The 18893-nt window shown below is 40.3% G+C and overlaps 1 protein-coding gene across 2 annotated transcripts in view; it reads left to right on the forward strand.

Annotated features, from left to right (window-relative positions):
* Positions 1-18893, forward strand: part of NECAB1 (N-terminal EF-hand calcium binding protein 1) — an 84689-nt gene that overhangs the window by 55833 nt on the left and 9963 nt on the right. Inside the window, exons 6-10 of one of the 2 annotated variants that reach the window (XM_061607154.1) lie at positions 3922-4058; positions 5602-5714; positions 11162-11238; positions 14549-14602; positions 16424-16536. In XM_061607154.1, the coding sequence (XP_061463138.1) occupies positions 3922-4058; positions 5602-5714; positions 11162-11238; positions 14549-14602; positions 16424-16536 (494 nt within the window). The remainder of the gene's footprint in view (positions 1-3921; positions 4059-5601; positions 5715-11161; positions 11239-14548; positions 14603-16423; positions 16537-18893) is intronic. The other variant, XM_061607164.1, reaches the window with a different exon arrangement.

Consider the following 18893-nt stretch of genomic DNA (forward strand, 5'->3'; position numbering starts at 1 on the left):
CCATTGATTGCCTTATTCTCCCTGAATTTGGCTAATCCCCTTTTAAAGTTACCTGAGCTGGTGGCCCTCAGCACATCCCATGGTGGCAAATTCTATAATTTAAGTATGAATCTGTGAAGAAGCACTTCTTTTTATCTGTCTTAAATCTTTATCTTACTTTCTTCCATGATGGAACTCAAGGCAGTGGGATATCCAACAGTCCCCTATACAGCACTAACCAGACCTTAGCTCCAGCAATGTTGCTGCATCATGTGCCTTCAGGCCATGCCTTGGCTCCACTTAATGTCCTCTGTCAATAGATACTCAATAACAACTTTTATAGCAGTATTGTACATGATGTGGGCATGCCCAGTGATAGTTCCTGTTTTCGTCCTAAGTTATTGTCCACATTAATTTCTATTGGAGAAATCTTTGATTTGCAGATGTCCATGTACTTTTAAATTATACTCCTGTGGTATGGGAACTAATGGCAGGACAGCAAAAGTTTTTGTGAGCCCTTCTGATCCTCAAGATGACACATATGTTCCATTCACACCATACATTTAAAGCACCTGGCTTCGCCAAAAGAATCCCGGGAACTGTAGTTTGTTAATGGTGCTGGGACTTGTCTATGAGGGGTGAACTATAGTTCCCAGGATTCTTTAGGAGAACCCATGTGCTTCAAATTTATGGAGTGAGTGTGATTTATACTTTCAGCCTGAAAAAACAAACATCCATAATCTATTATGCAATGATTTGAGGACTTTACTGTCCTTTCTACATTGGAACCTTTTCTTTATAAATGCCAGTTTTGTTTGGATATCTATCCAGACATATGGATGGCATATACCAACTTATATTTAAACTGAGATAGATATATTGATGGATATTGTATTATTAATGTGAGCTGATTTTTTTCATTTCCTTTATGTTAAACTGTGCTTCAGCAGATCCGCTCATATCTCCAGAACCCCTTCCAAAAAGTAGTTATGGGAGGCTACTGTTCAGTACCATGGGAATTATCTGTGGTGTTCCTCAAGGTTCCATCTTGTCCCTCATGCTATTTAACATCTATATGAAGCCACTGGGAGCTGTCATCAGGAGATTTGGAGTGAGGTGCCATCAATATGCAGATAACACCCAGCTCCGACTGAAGCTAAATTTTGAACCAGTAGGTCTCTCTCCCCTGGTACTAATAGACAACTTCCAATCGAGTTGGAGGAAATCCCTCACTATTCATCTTGCGTTACTGGGATTTTCTCCAACAAGTATTTTGGCACTGGGCTATATGAAAGCTCTGGACTCTATTAGACAGAGAATCTTAGATGTAGACTATCAGTCCCTTGTGTCTCTTTCTGGACACCGGCTTGTTTCTAATCTGTACCCGAAACCGTTCACCATGGCTCAACATTTACTTCATCTATATACACCCAAACTCAGAAGGGCATTCACTCTGGCTAAATTAAACGTATTACCCTCTGCTCTCTTACAGGGCAGGTATAGAAAAATCCCCTTTTCAGAATGTTTCTGCCCCTGTGATTCTGGAACCATTGAGACTGTCAAGCATGTCCTATTAGACTGTAGATTTTATGATGCCCCAAGAGGTCATTTTATCTTGCTCCTTATTCAGAAATTTCAAGGTAGAGATACATCCTTCTATGCCCAGTACCTACTGGCAGATAAAGATTCTTTTATTACATGCAAGGTCGCTAACTTTTTTGTGGCAGAGCTAGAAATTCGCAGAAAATTGATGTCCCAGGAATTTTAATCCATATAGAAGTTTCTTTTGACCCAAATTTAGTTTTGTACTTGATTGTATTGACTAACTGTTTATGTTCCATTTTCTTTGTTTTTAACATGTATTAAGGAATATTTTATTTGGCAATTGTTTGGCTGGTCTATGACTGTAATAATAAACATTCAATTCAATTCACCCAGCTCCACCTATTTATTCCATCTGAATCAGGAGAGGCAGTTGAGGTGTTGAACTAGTGCTTGGAAGCAGTGATGGACTTGATATGGGCCAATAAACCAAGGCTGAATCCTGAAAAAACAGAGGTGTTGTGTCCAGAGTTCTCATGTCCAGGAGACGGGAAGACGGCCTGTTCTGGATGAAGTAGCTCTTCTCTTGAAGGAGCAGGTCTGCAGCCTGGGAATACTCCTTGATCCAACACTGTCACTGGAGGTTCAGGAGGCCTAAGTGGCTAGGAGTGCCTTTTTCTAGCTCTGGCTGGTTCGCCAGCTTTAGCCCCTTTTCCACAGACAAGATTTGGTCACAGTGCTCCATGCTCTAGTAACTTCCAGACTGGATTATTGCAATGTGCTCCATGTGGGGCTGCTCTTGAAGATGACTTGGAAACTTCAACTGGTCCAAAAATGCAGCAGCCAGATTAGTGGTGGTGGGGGGGGTTCCTTTTAGAACTCACATAATCCCTGTTTTAAAACAGCTGCATTGGTTGCCAGTTCATTTCCAGTTTCAGTTCAAGGTGCTCACGTTAGTGTTTAAAGCCCTAAACTATGTAAGTCCTGAAAGACAGCCTCTCAGGTGTTGAGATCAACAGAAGGGTCCCTTTTGGTAGTTCCGCCACCCTCAGAAACTGGGGTGTGTGTGTGTGACCCAGGGGAGGGCATTCTCTCTGGCAGCCCCTAAACTGTGGAACTCCCTCCCCACTAAGCTGTGTCTGGTAACTTTATTGTATAACTTTCAGTAAATGCTGAAGATGCGCCTCTTTATCCGGGCCTTCAACACCTAAGATGTATATTTTTAGGAACCACCCTATTTTCTGTGATATTGTTTCGGTTGTTTTTAACTGTTTTAATTATGTGTTTTAAAATGGCTGTAATCTGCCCTGGGACCTCTGGGTGAAAGGCGGGTTAATAATATCAATATATAATAATAATAATAATAATAATAATAATAATGTACAAATGACTGCATGATTAAAAGCCTGTTCTCAACTTCTGTTTCTGGTCTTGCTCTTTTGCCTCCCCCACCCTCCCCCAGTCATGGTTTCTGCCACCTGCAAAAGATGACAGGCTGTGGGTTTGTTGTTGGAATGTGAGGGCCAAATTAAACAACATGTTAAATGTGCAATTAATGTGTGGAGTTTTTTCTTTCAAATAACAGCTGCTTTGGGGGGGACAATCAGAATCAAAACTGCAGCATATGGGAAGGGGGAACATAACCCTGCTCCCTGAGAAGAACACACACACATATACTGGGCTCCTGCTGGGAGGAAGGGTGGGATATAAATAAAATAATAAATAAATAAAATACTGTACATGCACACACCCCAAAATGGCTATTCATCCCAAGAAGATAACACTGGCAGCGCTGGCAGCTTCCATCCAAGGACAAATAGCAATGGGGGGGGGATATTGTGGTCAGGATCACTACAAGGAGGAAAGGTTAACCTCCCCTCACTATATACCACATGTCTAATGATTCCTAACCCCCTGGTTATCTGAAAGAAAACAGACACATTAAATGCTATAACACATGTAAAGTTTCATCTAATTTTGCCCATCAATTAAAAATTATCCATCATCAGAGGTGCCTGTTTTATGTTGCTTCATCTCATTGTTCTGGATAGTGCCCCATCTTGAAAGAAGGCAAACCCAGAGAAGTGAATCATGTTGAGAGGTAACAGGCAGCCTCCTTTTATAAGCAGGTCAATCTTCTGCATTTTGGCATCACAGTAACTGAATTCTCCAATTACAGCTATTGTAGACAGGGCAGAATTATCCACCTCAAGAGGAAGCTGACTGGACAGAGACTATGCAGAGTAGTTTTTGAATAATACTATAGAAATTGCACCCAATGTCTTCTGGCTATAGGGCTGTGGATGAAAGATTATGTGCACCTGGTATTTAGGAGGAAACCTGTGCAAGTGTGAAATATTATGCTTTTCCTTTCTGCTAGTGTCTGTTTTACTTTTGTAGAATTATCAGGAGGCCTCTAAGCTGGAACAGTTTGTGACTCGCTTTTTGCTGAAAGAAACACTGAATCAGCTACAGTCTCTCCATAACTCACTGGAGTGTGCCATGGAAACCACTGAGGAACAAACTCGTCAAGATAAGTAAGTGAGATTTCAACACACACACCTCCAATGGTAATATATGAAGAATTCTTCTAGGTAGAAATTGCAGCAGAGTAATGCTATGCTCCTATTATCTGTTTCTCCCTCATTTCCCCCCCAACTATTCTCCATTTATTAGTGAGAAAATAAATTTTATTGGAAAATTATCAAAGCTGCACTTACCTTACTTTCAAGGGGACCAAGGAGTATTTGTGTCTTTTCTTGCATTCTACAAATCATCTCAGCAGCAATCTGCACTCTGCAGCCTTCCTGTCTGCCTGCCCTCAATTAAAGCCCAGGGGAAGACATCATGAGGGAACTCCTCTCATGGGGCTTTTTCAGATCAGGAAGCACAGGCATCCATGGAGGCTGTAGAGAGGCAAAATGTTTAATGGAGAGAAAAACATTCATTCCATCCTCAGCCACCTTTCAATGATAAAGTAAGCTCAAACCACTGCACACACGGGTTTCTAAAGAAATTCTGAAACATCCTGAGAATGAGGCAGAAAATCAGACAGCTTTTTCATAGGGAAAGAAAGCTTTAAATAAATTGGAGGAGAGGTTTCAGTGCCACACTAGAGAAAACCCTTTTAGGCTGTAAACACACTAGTCACCAGATCAAAGTGTTTTCATTAGCCACACCTGGAGGGTGACTGGGTTGATCTGCCGATCAGTTGTGAAATCTCTGAAGCTGATTTTTTTTAAAAAATGCACTCAAGCTACTCCCATAAGTTTTCACAGTAAAAAGAGGCGGGGTTTGACTAGCATTGTGTGCTGGTTTTCAGAAGAGAAAAGTGGAGATGCACTGGAACTGGTGAACAGTGAGTGTGTTTCTAACCTTAGGTACATTTTCGAGACTTGAGGTATCTATACATTAAAAACTTGGCCCCAAGATTTCCACGAGACCCAGCAGAGAAGTCATATTTCAGGAAACAGCAGGGGCCCATGAACTGTCTCACAAGCTAATTGTGCATTCAGTTTCAAGGCATTTCCTTCCAGATGGATATGTGCCCAGAAAATGGTGATCCTTTGGAATCTATGATATGACATAGAGCTATTTTTGAGGTGGACCCAAAGCCTCAGAACCCCCCTGTTCAAGTTGCTTCAGGGAAGCCCTGCTTTGCCTCAGACAAAGCTTGAACCATTCTGAAGCAGCTTGTTTCAGTTCTGGATTCATGCTTTGTCTAAAGTGGATGCATGCCTCTACTGAAGTGATGTTTATTTTATTCTAATAGATGAAACCACAGCCCCCTCACCAAGGCCACTCTGCTTCCTAGCTCCCTGGATCAGTAGCCACTCGAGATTTTCCTGCTCCTAGATTCTGTTCCAGTTTTGTTCACAGTAGCTCTGGCAAATGTCAAGTTTGTGACAGACCCTCTGTGGTTAGAATGCTCACAAATATTATGTGACTTATGGCAGCCTAGTCAAGAGTATGTGTGTGTGGGGAGAGACAGAGAGAACTGGAAACAGGATCAGAATAAAGAGATTGCCTCATTAATTCAATTGCTTTATGTATACATAATTTTTTTTTTTTTTTTTAAAGACAAGGATCAGCAAAGCCAGAGGTCCTTGCAGTAAAGCAGCTGGGAAGACGTTCAAGTCGAAGACTCCAAAGGAACAGCAGTTTTTCTCCAGTCAGTCCTCTTCTTAACCAAGGTAATACTGTTAAGAGATGTATTGCATTTTTGCCTTTCTGTGCTTTAAAATATACAGATGAAAATGAGGAGCGTGTTCCTTTAGGTTACGACCAATTTAAAGGTAGCATTGTGGATGAAAAATATTAAGCTGCTTGGCTCCCAGCCTGTTACAACACCATTGCCGCCATCACTGGGTAAGCCCACCCAAGGAGTGGCCGGCTAATGGCTACCTTGCTAACAAGGACACTAGCATTCACACCACTGGGGGATGAAGTGGTGGCTGAAGCTGGCAACAGGGGCCTAGGCAGAGCATCAGCCCTAGTGGACCTTGCTGAGGCATATAGAATAGGCCCCAGCAGATGCCCCAATATGCCGGGTACTGGTGTCAGGGTTGTATATGTATGATGCAAGCATTTGGATGTTTTTAGTATGTTTGAACATTCTTAAGATATACCAGTGTGAAATGGCCCTAAGCTGCCATTCCAGTTTGCCCTGACAAATCTGGGTGCAAAGTCTTGCCATATAGTGAACTTGTGCAGTGGTTTTCATATACCATCCTAAACACTTGCTGGTTGAACAAACTGTAAAAGTACAGCAGAAACAGAAAAACCAGAAGCTATCCAATGTATGGGAAAATATTACATTGTATTATGGGAAACAAATAAAATACTTTCATATATACAATGATGCTAGTGGAGAAAACTATATTTCAGCAACCTGTAGTCATGATGGAATAGCATGTCTGCCTTACGTGGATCTGTTTTATCCGCAGTTCCCCATTTCTATAGTGGGGATGTTACCAACTGATCTCCCAGGGCTGTTGCAAGGGATGAGGGTTGTGAAGAACATTATTATTATAATTATACTCATTTATATCCTGTCTTTTCCCCAGAACTGGGACTCCAGGCGGCTTACAAAAACTAAAACAAAATACAGTTAAAAACATATGACTAATATCTTAAAAGTGCTATCGAAATCATGTAGATGATAAAATTATAAGCCCCAAAACCGGTTTTCACTTGCCAGAGATGAGCCCTGCATTGTGAACTACAAGAATACCTGAACATACGCAGAGTGCCTGTCCAAACTCACACCTGCCACATCTAGGATTAGGGGAAGCTGCTTTCAGATACTAGGGCATTCCTTCTAGCTTAGAGCACATCCTGGCAGCTTTTAAAAACAAGTTCGGCATGGGTATGAAGCATTTCATAAATACACAAGATCAAGAACCACTTGTGACATCAAAAGAATATGTAAATATGTTATCCAGGTTCTGCTCACGATTATTTGTTAATATATGTCCTTATTTGGTAACTAGAGAGAAGAGGGGTAAAATGGAATGCTAGGGAGTGAGTGTTTGGGTGTTGCTCTGGTCAGGAGGAGGGAATGAGTGAGGGTTGTTTTTAAGTATATGAGAGGTTGTGTCAGTTAAGGCAATTGGTTTTATTCTGAGGTTTGGATAATTAGATTAGGAATTGGGGTAGAGGATGGAGGTTGGTTTGAGAGGGATAGAGATTTAGGCTGCAATCCAATACACGCTTACCTGGGAGTAAGTTTATTTATTTATTATTTGATTTATATCCTGCCCTTCCTCTCAGCAGGAGCCCAGAGCGGCAAACAAAAGCACTAAAAATACTTTAAAACATAAAACCAGACTTTACAATACATTAAAACAAAACATCTTTAAAAACATTTTTAAAAAGCTTTCAAGACATCTTAAAAACAAAAGGTTAAAAACATATTTTTTAAAAAAGAAAAGGTTTAAAAACATATTAAAAAGCAGTTCCAACACAGACACAGACTAGGATAAGGTCCCAACTTAAAAGGCTTGTTGAAAGAGGAAGGTCTTCAATAGGCACCAAAAAGATAGTATTATCTTTCCAATATCTGTCCAAGGCGACATTTAAGGGGAGGAAATTCCACAGGGTAGATACTGCCACACTAAAGGTCTGTTTCCTATGTTGTGCAGAATGGACCTCCTGATAAGATGGTATCTGCAGGAGGCCCTCACCTGCACAGCGCAGTGATTGACTGGGTATATAAGGGATAAGACGGTCTTTCAGGTATCCTGGTCCGAAGCTGTAGAGGGTTTTGTACACCAAAACTAGAACCTTGAACTTGGCCGGGTAGCAAATGGGTAGCCAGTGCAATTCTTTCAGCAGTGGGGTGACATGTTGGTGATAGCTTGCCCCAGTGAGCAGTCTTGCTGCCTCATTTTGCACCAGCTGCAGCTTCTGGACCAACCTCAAGGGCAGCCCAACATAGAGCACATTACAGTAATCGAGCCTGGAGGATACCAGTGCATGGACATCAGTGATCAGGCTATCCCAGTCCAGAAACGGTGGCAGCTGTCTTCCCAGCCGAAGCTGGTAAAAGGCGCTCCTAGTCACTGAGGTCACCTGGGCCTCTAGCAGCAAAGATGGATCCAGGAGCACTCCCAGACTGCTGACCTGCTCTTTCAGAAGGCATACAACCCCATCCAAAGCAGGCAACTGACCAATTATCTGAACTTGGGCACCACCAACCCAAAGCACCTCCGTCTTGCTAGGATTCAGACTCAATTTACTGTCCCTCATCTAGCCCACCACCGAGTCCAGGCAGCAATCCAAGGCTTGCATGGCATCTCCCGATTCAGATGTAACAGAGAAAGAGCTGGGTATCATCAGTGTACTGCTGGCACCTTGGCCTAAATCTCCTGATGACTGCTCCCAAGGGCTTCATATAGATGTTAAACAGCATGGGGGATAAGATGGTACCCTGCCGCACCCCACAGCACAACTGCCTAGGGGCCGAAGCCGATCACCCAATGCTATTCTCTGAAAATGACCTTGGAGATAGGATTGGAACCCCTCTAAAACAGTGCCTCCAATACCCATCTCACCAAATCAGCCCAGAAGGATACCATGGTCAATGGTATCAAAAGCTGCTGAAAGATCAAGTAAGAGTAACAGGGTCGCACTCCTCCTGTCCTTGTCCCAATAAAGGTCAACCATCAGGGCGACCAAGGCTGATTCAGTCCCATAACCAGGCCTGAACCCAGACTGGAATGGGTCAAGTTAATGTTTCATCCAAAACTATTTGCAATTGAGCCCAATGGAGCTTACTTCTGAGTAGACATGTATTGGATTGCAGCTTTAGTTAGTATAGTGTAGTGATAGATTGTATACAGAGCTTAATTCCATCTTTAATGTTTTAAAATATTCATATGTAAATACTAAAGTATTTTGTTTATCTTGTTCTATAGTCATGCCTAAGCTTGGTTACTGTATAGCAAATAAATATCAGTTAGGGTGGTGGTATAAAAACAAATGGTACTGAATCTAACACACACAATCTACAGAGGGCTTATTTACATGGGAGCATTTCTTCATAGCAAATACACAGATTTACCATTGTAACAGATTTGCAAGGTCCACACTTCATGGTCAATGGTAGCTTCAAACCCATTGTTTTCCATTCATGCAAGTAGGCCATCCTCTGGGAAAGATTTGTGTCGCTGTTTCCTTGTGGCCCTGCCCTCTAATTTTACATTTTTACTCCTTCCAGTTGCTCAGTTACTGGGCATGTGCAAATATTTCTATTCCATCTTGCCCCCCGCTTCCTAAAGTTTGGCAGTTGAAAAGAAGTGGGGTCATCTGCCCCGCCTTTCTCTGCTGGCCCTTGTTTTTTTTAAAAAAATTCCCCACTGGAAAAACAAATCAACATATCAGTATTTTTAATATATATATATATATATATAAATACCAATATTGATATTTTCTGACAATATTAGTATTTTTAAGCTTTTTTTAAAAAATCCACTTTAGATTTTTTAGGAAACAAAAGAGGTGAAGGAAGTTTGCTTGGGGAGCAAGGGAGGAAAGAAGGGAGGGCTGCAACAAACTGTGAAGGGGGGAGTACAAAGCAGTCAGAAACTGCTAGATAAACCCCCAGAAACAAAATGGAATTCATGGGAGAGAGTTTGTGGGCGGAGAAAGGAGGATAGTTGAAAGTGACGTTTCACCCACTCACTAAAAACCATCAAAGCAAACTGTCTTCAAAGATGTGTGGAGCAGAGTGGAGCTGTATTGTTCTAAATTTTTTGTATTATCAGCAGATTGGGTTACTACGGATTTATAGGGGAGAAACTGCGCGACAGCTTGTTTGCCAGTAACGTCATGTGAACTATGAGAATTAAAAGGGGATGCCAGTAGCACCAAACACACTAAACTGCTGTGTAGATGAGCCCACTATCTCTTGGTAAATACTTTAAAGGTGTTTCGACATCTCCCTCATCTGCTGCAGGAAGGCAAGGATAGGTGGGGGGAGGAGATGTCACACTCCTCTCTGAGGTTGTTGCTGTAGGTTAGCTTAAAATGTTCATGGGGCAAGAAAAGGGGCTGCCTTTGGACATTAATCTGTAAGAATCTCTCTTTCCTGCCCATGTTTGTTTGTTTGTTTGTTTATAAAACAAGCCTTGCTCCTCCCTTGAACGCACAGTAGCTTCTCAGGGCAAAGAGCAGCAATTTCTGTAGCTGCTTCTGCCTTTTGAACTCATCAAGTGCAACGGTTTTTCTTAATCATGAATTGAAAGGCTGCTGTAGTGTGCAAACATCCCCTCCCAAGAGTTAACAGCAGCTTTACTGCAGCTGGGTGGGGGAAAGCAGTTTTGAGATTGCAACATGGAGAGATTTAAAGTCATCCCTGCACCACACAGTATCAATTCTGGATCCTCCTGTGGTTGCTATTTTAAAAACCACCACCAGACAGGCAAGTATTTCCTTGTACAAAGGTATGCCCCAAGTTATATTTCCTGTGAGTGATCCAGGGTCTCTCTATCAGCAAACCATCTAATGCAGGGAAATGAGATTTGCCCCATCATTCCAACAGCAATATTTTGCCACTGAGAGCTGCCACAAGTGACACTATTAATTTCAGTCAGTCTTGTACATGTAGTAAGGATCATGATGGCAGCTATTTTTGCATGTAGAAACAGCAGTGCACAATGCAGATCCAAATTTGGAGAGATTTGCATAGCATTCATTTTGAAAATGAGTAACATTCCTCTGCCTTTTCCAAGATTTCTTCCCACCCTTCTGGCTGTGTGCTTATCTGCGAAAACTATATCTGCTACTGTACTTGTGTAAAGACAGCATAAGCATTCTGTGTTCTGCTTTCTAGCCTCTGGAGCTGTCTTCTTGCTTTTTCTGCCTATATTTTTGAATAAGTCTCCTGTATGTAGCACCTTGTGAAGCTCTGCATTGCCATAGACAGTTTCTGAAAAAGCAGGAACAATGTATTCTGGGAGGGGGCTATGAGGACTTCACTTCTTTGGTCTTGCAGATTCTGTCCTCAGAATTAAATATAAATATTAATAAACATTAATAGATCTTTGAATATTCTTATATTTATGGAAGCATGCACATCAAAACAAACGAGTAAGTTTTCAACAGTGTTTTGCAAAGCCACTATTTGTCTCCCCCATAGGGTGGCTGGAGGAAGATAACCAGTGGATGACCCAAATAAACAGACTCCAGAAACTGATTGACAAGCTGGAACAGAAGGTGAGCACAATGCCCTTCATTTTTCTATAAAGATCTCTCTATGCTTCCTGCATCACATTCTCCCACCCATGACTGACAGCAGCAGAGCAGGTGGAACATCCACTGAATGAGCTAAACCATAACCTACCCCATGGCCCTCTTTGCTACTGGAGGTGTTAATAAATATTTCACTCCTCATTTGATCAGTTTTTTCCTTTGGTTTAATAGCCTGTGAATTTTTCTTCATTATGGAGACATGAGAAGTTGGTAAGAGAGATCTTGCTCTTCCCTCTGCCACTCTCAAAGTCATATATATCATGATGACTGGGGCAAAAAGAGCACAGCATGTTCTCTTCCTCCTCCTCTGTCGATATAACATGACAAATTTTTTGTTTCCTGCTCACATTATACTGTTAAAAATTGTTTTAAGTATTTTAATAATTTAACGTAGGCTTCTTCAGTTGTCCTTTTAATTGGGTTAGGAGGAACTTCACTCCACTACAGATTTGTAACTTACATTTACATATCAGTTTTGACTGGTTTATAAATAATTATTTTAATTCTAGCCTTGATTGTATACAGACACTGATTGATCTGTAGACAAAGATTCTCCCTTTTGGGGGTGCTATAAAACAAAACATTTTGGGCAGCATTCAACTAAATAATTTCTCTAGTACAAGGATTAGTGCTAGCGCAATGGGACTTTCTTCCCTCTCCTCCTCCTGTGCTTCCTCAAATCTGCTCCAGAGGGGCTGGAGGAAAGGTCTGCCTACACTCAGGTGTTGCACCTGCTTATCTGCTCATAACTTTGGTACTATTAGTTTCCCATTATCCAAAGTTTATCAATCACATGGATTGTTTACAACCAAACCTGAACAAAAACTACCCTTTGCTTTTGCAAAAGTGGAAGAGACACATTTTGTTTGCTGCTAGCGAGAGTGGCTTTTATTTCTGAACATTAGTCAGAGTCCTACTGTGAAGGAAATAGCTTTCAGTGTTTAACTGTTATGGATGAGAATATGTTCATTTTACAAATGTGCCATCCATTATACATCTGTGCATGTAATTCAAAAATTGCTGATTGTGTAGCTGTTAATGTACAAGCATGTACTTTGATTCAACAAATGCACTTGCTTGAAAAGTATGTAAAGCGCAAACATGCATCTTAGTGTACAAACTTGCATTTTTAAATTTTCTAAAATTTATTTATTTCATTTATGAATCACTTCTCATAAAACATCCTGAAGAATTTAACAATAAAAAATATATAAATACAATTTCAATGCAACGCAGATAAAACTGGGGATAAAAATCTCTACTTAAAGGGGTTTTTTTTGGAAAAGGGTTTTCAACAGGTGCTAAAAAAACAGTAAAGATGTTGCTGGTCTGGTATGTAATGGGACAAAGTTCCAAAGGGTAAGTACCACTACACTACAGGTCAGATTCCTACACTGGATGGAATGGATGTCATAAAATAGATGGTAATTGCAGGAAGCCCTTTCCTGCAGACCACAGTGACCGGTTGGATATATAAGGGATGAAGTGACCATTGTACACCAATAGCAGCGTCTTAAACTTAGTCCAGTAGCTAATTTGCAGCCCGTGCAAAATCTTGTCAAAAGCAGCACAACATGATAGTGATATTCAACCCCAGCAGCAGTCAAGCTGCTGTATTTTGTACTATCTGCAGCTTCTATGTCATTCTTAGGGGCAGCCTCACATACAGTGCATTGCAATAGCTTGGTCTGAAGGTTACCAGCAAATAAATGACAATGGTTAGGCTATCCCTGTCCAGAAATGTCTGGAGCTGTCTTACCAACTGAGTTGGCAGAAGGCACTCCTAGTCAGTGAGGCCACCTGAGCCTCTCAGGGATGAATACACAAGCAACCCCAAACAATGAACCTGCTCCTTCAGGAGTACAACTTCATCCAAAGCAGACAACTGACCAATTATCTGGACTTGGGCACTGCTCATTCAGTGTCTTGGTCTTGCCAGGATTCAGACTCAGTTTGTTGGCTCTCAACCAACCCACCATTGAGTCTAGGCACTGGTCTGGAGTTTGTGCAGCCTCTCCTGATCCGGATGCTAAAGAGAAATAGAGCTAGGTATCATCAACATACTGAAGATACTTTGCCCAAACTCTCCTAATGACTGCTCCCAACATCTTCATTATAGATGTCAAAGAGCATTGGGGACAATATGGTACCCTGTGGCACCCCACATCACAAGTGCCAGAACGTCAAAGACTACCCACTCAATGCTATTTTCTGAAATCAGAAATTTCAGAATATCAGAAAAGCTATTTTCTGAAACTGTTGCAGTGAAACTACTGTAAAACAGTGCCCCCCAAAACCAATTCACCAGGTTAGTTCAGGAAGGTATCAAGGTCAATGGTACAAAAAGCTGCTGATAGATCAAGCAAGAATAAGAGGGTTGGTCTCCCTTGTTCTTGTCTTGATACAGGTCATTCATCAGGGCAACCAAGGCCTATAAGTTCCCAAACCAGACCAGAATTTGCACTGGAATAGGACAAGATAATTGGTTTCATTTAAAAATGCTTGCAGCTATCCTGATGTGACCCTCTCCATCACCTCCCCCCAAAAGGGGTATTTGTCACAGTAGGCAGTAGTTGTCACAAACCAATTAATCCTGGATGAGCTTTTTCAGAGAGATGCAGTCAAATCATCACCTTTTTCAAGACTGCCAGGGCTACTCTCACAAAGATGTGTTGACCACATCCTGGACTCACCCAGTTATACCATTTTGGCATTCTTTGAATAAGCCAAGAAGGGCAAGAGTCAAAGTAGCACATGGTGTTGTTGTTGCAAGCACCCTGTCCATATAATCAAGCCACATCAACTGAAATTGATCCCATGATATCACAGCAGCTGTTGTGCCAGACACCTCACTGAAGACTACAATAAACATGGTACCAACTATGCTATGTTCTATGGAGGCAAGCAACTTTATCATAAAAGTGTCTTGCAATGTGGTTTCCTCATTGCTGAAATGTAGATCCTTGCCATATATGATTAGCTTTAATCCATGCAGAGGCTAATCCATGCAACAAAAGCAGTTGCATCCAAAGGGCAACCACTAACTGTAGATTACGAAATAACATTGTTTCTCAAACCCAGTTCCCAAAACAGTTACCCTTCTCATGTCCTCAGATTTCACACAAATTCCGAAACAGTTTTACTGTGTTAGCCTACAACAAAACTGGTTAATCACCATGGCTTTCCTTTTTCAAAAAGTAAAGTCAGAGCATTGTGGTGCTAATAGGTAATATCTGGTATTCTGTTTGCATTTCCCCTTCATCCTGTTGGCAAGGATCTAAAGCTTGAGCCACTAGAAGAAGAAGTATCAGAAGGAAGCACTAAATCTGTAAGTCTTTTTTGTCCAGATTATGAAATGATGAGGGTTAAAGTTTAGTTTTGCTCATACCCATGAGAGGAAGGTATAAAGAAAGAGCTTTGGAGAATCTATCCTGGTTTAAGTAACTAGGACTGCAATCCTACACACACCCATTTGGGAATTAAATCCCACTGACTTCTGTAAGGCTTATGTCTCAGTAAAGATGCATGACTTTATTGAACATTGCAAAAATAGGACCCCCAAAGTTGCACAATTCATATTACATTTAGAAGGGGAATCCAGTTTCACCATTGCTTTATTCAAACTTTTAAAACACGTTTCTTAGCATTTATATATATATATCTACTCTTATTTTTATTGTACTCAATCCAACCCGATGGCATGATAACAAGATTTTCAACTTTAACACTATTTTTAGAGAATTAATTCTGAGCAGTATTTATAAAAGTATTTATAACAATTAAATCAAGGCACATCCATTTCAAGTTGAAAGCAAGTATCTTTTTGTTAAAATATAATAAAACTCTGATAGACAATCCAGATTGTAGGGAATTATCTTAAATATATACTAAAATCAGGGATAACTAACCCTCCACATATTGCTTAACTACAATTCCCATCATCCCTGACCATTGGTTATGCTAGCTGGGAATGATGGGAATTATAGTCCAGCAATATTTGAAAGTCACAGGTTAGCCACCCCTGCAATAAATTATGTGCATCCAGCTAAAAATCATGTTATATTTAGCATTTCACAATCAAAGCTGAAACACAAAGCTTTTGCAAAAATATTTATTTTAAAACTTGTGTTTAGCCTATTCTGAAATTTTTTTTCAAGGACCTTTCAAATTATCCAGCTTTGCATACATAGCACATGCACAAATTACTATTGCATCTGTACCTTAAGGCTTTCTGCGCAGAGAACTGGTACTAGATAACAAGCCTCGGCTTGGTAGTTTATGGAGTTATAATGGCTCCTCATGATACTCCTTCCTCCAGCACTGGTAGAGTACCAGAAGCTGCCTATTATTGAGTTAGCATTGGTCCATCCAGCTCAATATTATCTACACTAACTGGCAGCAGCTCTCCATGATTTCAGAGGTCTTTCCCAAGCCTACTTGGACATGTCATAGAATAAACAAGGGACCTTCTGCAGGCAATGTATGTGTTCTACCACTGAATTACAGGCCTCCTAAACTGCTTTAGTTTCAGTAACCAGTCTATGCATACTGCTCTCCTGGCCATAACGTATGGATTCCTTTATGGCTTTTTCATATTCCCTTTACTTGGATCATGTTTCTTCAATTATACAAAGATACTAAAATGGGATTGGGCATACAGTATTTGTATTATTCATATTTTGACCCTAGATAAATTGGAAATCGTTCTGTTTCCACTATTAGTAAATTCTGGATTATGCTGATCTGTATGTATCCGAAATACTTTTGTGCACTACACACACGAGGAGGAGATATCAGATGGCTTTAGGGGGTGGAACCAAAACAACCCACTGACAATGTGAGCATGCTCACAGGCCAGAGAATGCTGAGAGAATGTTGGGGAACAAAACTAAGAAAACCAGGGGGACAGGAAATGGGATGAAGTGTCCTGGAAGAGGGCATTACTGACTGGCATGCTGAACAGGAGCATATAGGAGTATTTTATTGCAGGTCCCTCTTGTAAATATATAATGCTGAAAGCTAAGAGAAAGCAATTTATTTGCATGTGTAGATTTGTATAAGACTTGGTCTTCCAAACACAAAAGAAAATTGCTTTGATATCAGGAGTGAGATGTGTTTACTAATCACATTGTCTTACTATTTTGGTCAGCACATAATGATAGTTCAGCGTCAGATGTCAGTAACAGAAGAGGAACTGGAGCAATTCCGGTTTGCTCTGCAGCAGTATGTGGACACAGCCTCTTCTCAGGATGGATGTCTGCAGTGAGTACTTTTATTGCCCTCAGAGAATGAGAAAATTTAGATAGGTACACATTTCCACTTAGAACACACATCAGAAATCATTAGGATGACACTAATAAGGGGGTTCTATAAACACTCCTCAGATTATGACCCTACACCAACCAATGTTAGCAACGTAAGTCCCATTAATTTCAGTGGAACTTAAATATTTATCTACTCCGATCATGACAAAGCCATGTTTATAATTACTTTCTTATCTCATGGAATTATGGACATGTGGAATTATTCTGACTGTAACCTGCTTTGGGATTATTTATTAGGGAAAAGCAGGCTAGAAATATTTTAAATAGTCAGGATAAACTAAGAAATCAATTGTTCAGTCACACTAAGGTGGCAATTAACATACATACTAAGGAGTAAACTCCATTTAACACAATGGATGTTCTGCCTAAATTCATATTTGATTGTGCTGTCAACTTCTTAGCATGTAAAATACACAATGTAAAATTGTGCTGTAAATCGCTCAACGCTGACCTAAAACAAGTAATTTAAAATATTTGTTAAATAATTCATTTCCAGAATATCGGTTACTCGTGCTATTTGAGGCATTTATCATCACAATCTAGGCAAGTATCTCTTGTCATCATGTAGAACTATAGGTTCAGGAACTGACTTGCTGAACAAATATTTGCCCAAGACAAATTTTGATTTCTGGTTGCCTTATACACTGGCAAAGCAGTGCTAAGGAATAGTGGAAAGATGACAAAATAGCCAGTTCAGGCAAACAAAAATATATAAAAGCACAGAAAACAAATTATAATGGTAACAGAAATGCCGCTATGCTCATACTAGGTAATACTGTCCACCACGAAGCAATTGAGGAATTTAAACAGTAATTTCTTATACTGCAGAGTGAGCTTTTGAATAATCTAAGTTAGGATAAGTGACTACTGCTTCTATCTTTTTTAGAATAAGTCTATGAAAATGTGCGAATGCTTCCTATATATTAACTACTAATCCTGTTTGTAATATCTGTTGCTTTGTTCTATATAAATATTCACCAATAGGCAAAAAACCTTGCGGTTTAAGAACATACCTATAGCCAACAGATATTTCTGTCAAACTTTAAAAAGCAGGGAAATTGCGCAGCTATAGTGAATGCACCAGGGGAGCAAGAGACCTGGCCTCCTCTCTGAGATATGTATTGCCCTACAAATGTGTCAAAATGCAAACACCATTTGGGTTGGTCTTTCACAGTCCACTTGCTGTGTAGCTTGGAAGAATTTGGTAACGTGCCTCTGAGCATATGGTGAGTGGTGTCAACACCTGCCATCTCCAAAGATGGAGAATTACATTTTTGTATGTTTGTTGGTGTTCTTCTTACTTTGCTTCTTTCCTGTGTTACTAGTTTCTACAGAGATTCTAACATACAAAATTATATTTCTCTCATTATTCATCCTAGAAATCTGTGTCAAATTTATTTTTATTAATTTCAAAGCCTTTTTATTGGTTAGTGTCATATGATGGTGAAGACAGCCTTTTGTGTTTCAAACTGGAGGTTATGCTCCATTTCTATTTTGGATACATTAACAGTTGGATGTGAAACTGCAGTTTGATGTAAAATCAGATTGATTACAACATGTTGTTAATTAAACAATGCCTCTAGCTGTTGAAAAAGTAAACTTGGCCTACCCAAGATGCATGTGTTCAGTCTGCTATGCTTACAACTACTCCACTTAAGGAAAGGTGGGCATGGTCAATTAAAAACATAGAGCACACCTAGAATTTTGCTACAATTTATTTCACCTCCCCCTATTTTATCTTGTGCAAACTGAGACACTCCTCATGTCCACTAGAAACTATTCTTCAGAACAGTCAGTGCCATTATTCCACAACTCTTTTTGGAGCATTTTTTAGTGTTGCAAAGTGTTGCTGTACTTCACATATTCACAGACAGAAAAAAGAAAATGATTTACTATAGGAAACTAAACTAAAATTGCAAAGTAAATCAAACATACTTCAAGTGACTGTCTGAACTATATTGTTTTAATATTGCTGCTTCCTCCCTGCTAAAACAAGATCAGCACAGCACATGTCTTGTTTCTATTCTTTGTGCTGATTGCAAGTGTTTCCATCACTCACCATATGCTCAGAGGTACATGTTACCAAATTCTTCCAAGCTACACAGCAAGTGGATTGGACTGTGAAAGACCAACCCAAATGGTGTTTGCATTTTGACAAAAGTGTAGGGCAGTACAATATCTCAGAGAGGAGGTTAGGTCTCCTGCTCCCCTGGTGCATTCACTATAGCTGCCCAATTTCCCTGCTTTTTAAAGTTTGATAGAAATATCTGTTGGCTGTAGGTACGTTCTTAAACC

This window comes from Rhineura floridana, chromosome 1, assembly GCF_030035675.1.
Source record: "Rhineura floridana isolate rRhiFlo1 chromosome 1, rRhiFlo1.hap2, whole genome shotgun sequence".
NCBI classification, from domain to species: domain Eukaryota; kingdom Metazoa; phylum Chordata; class Lepidosauria; order Squamata; family Rhineuridae; genus Rhineura; species Rhineura floridana.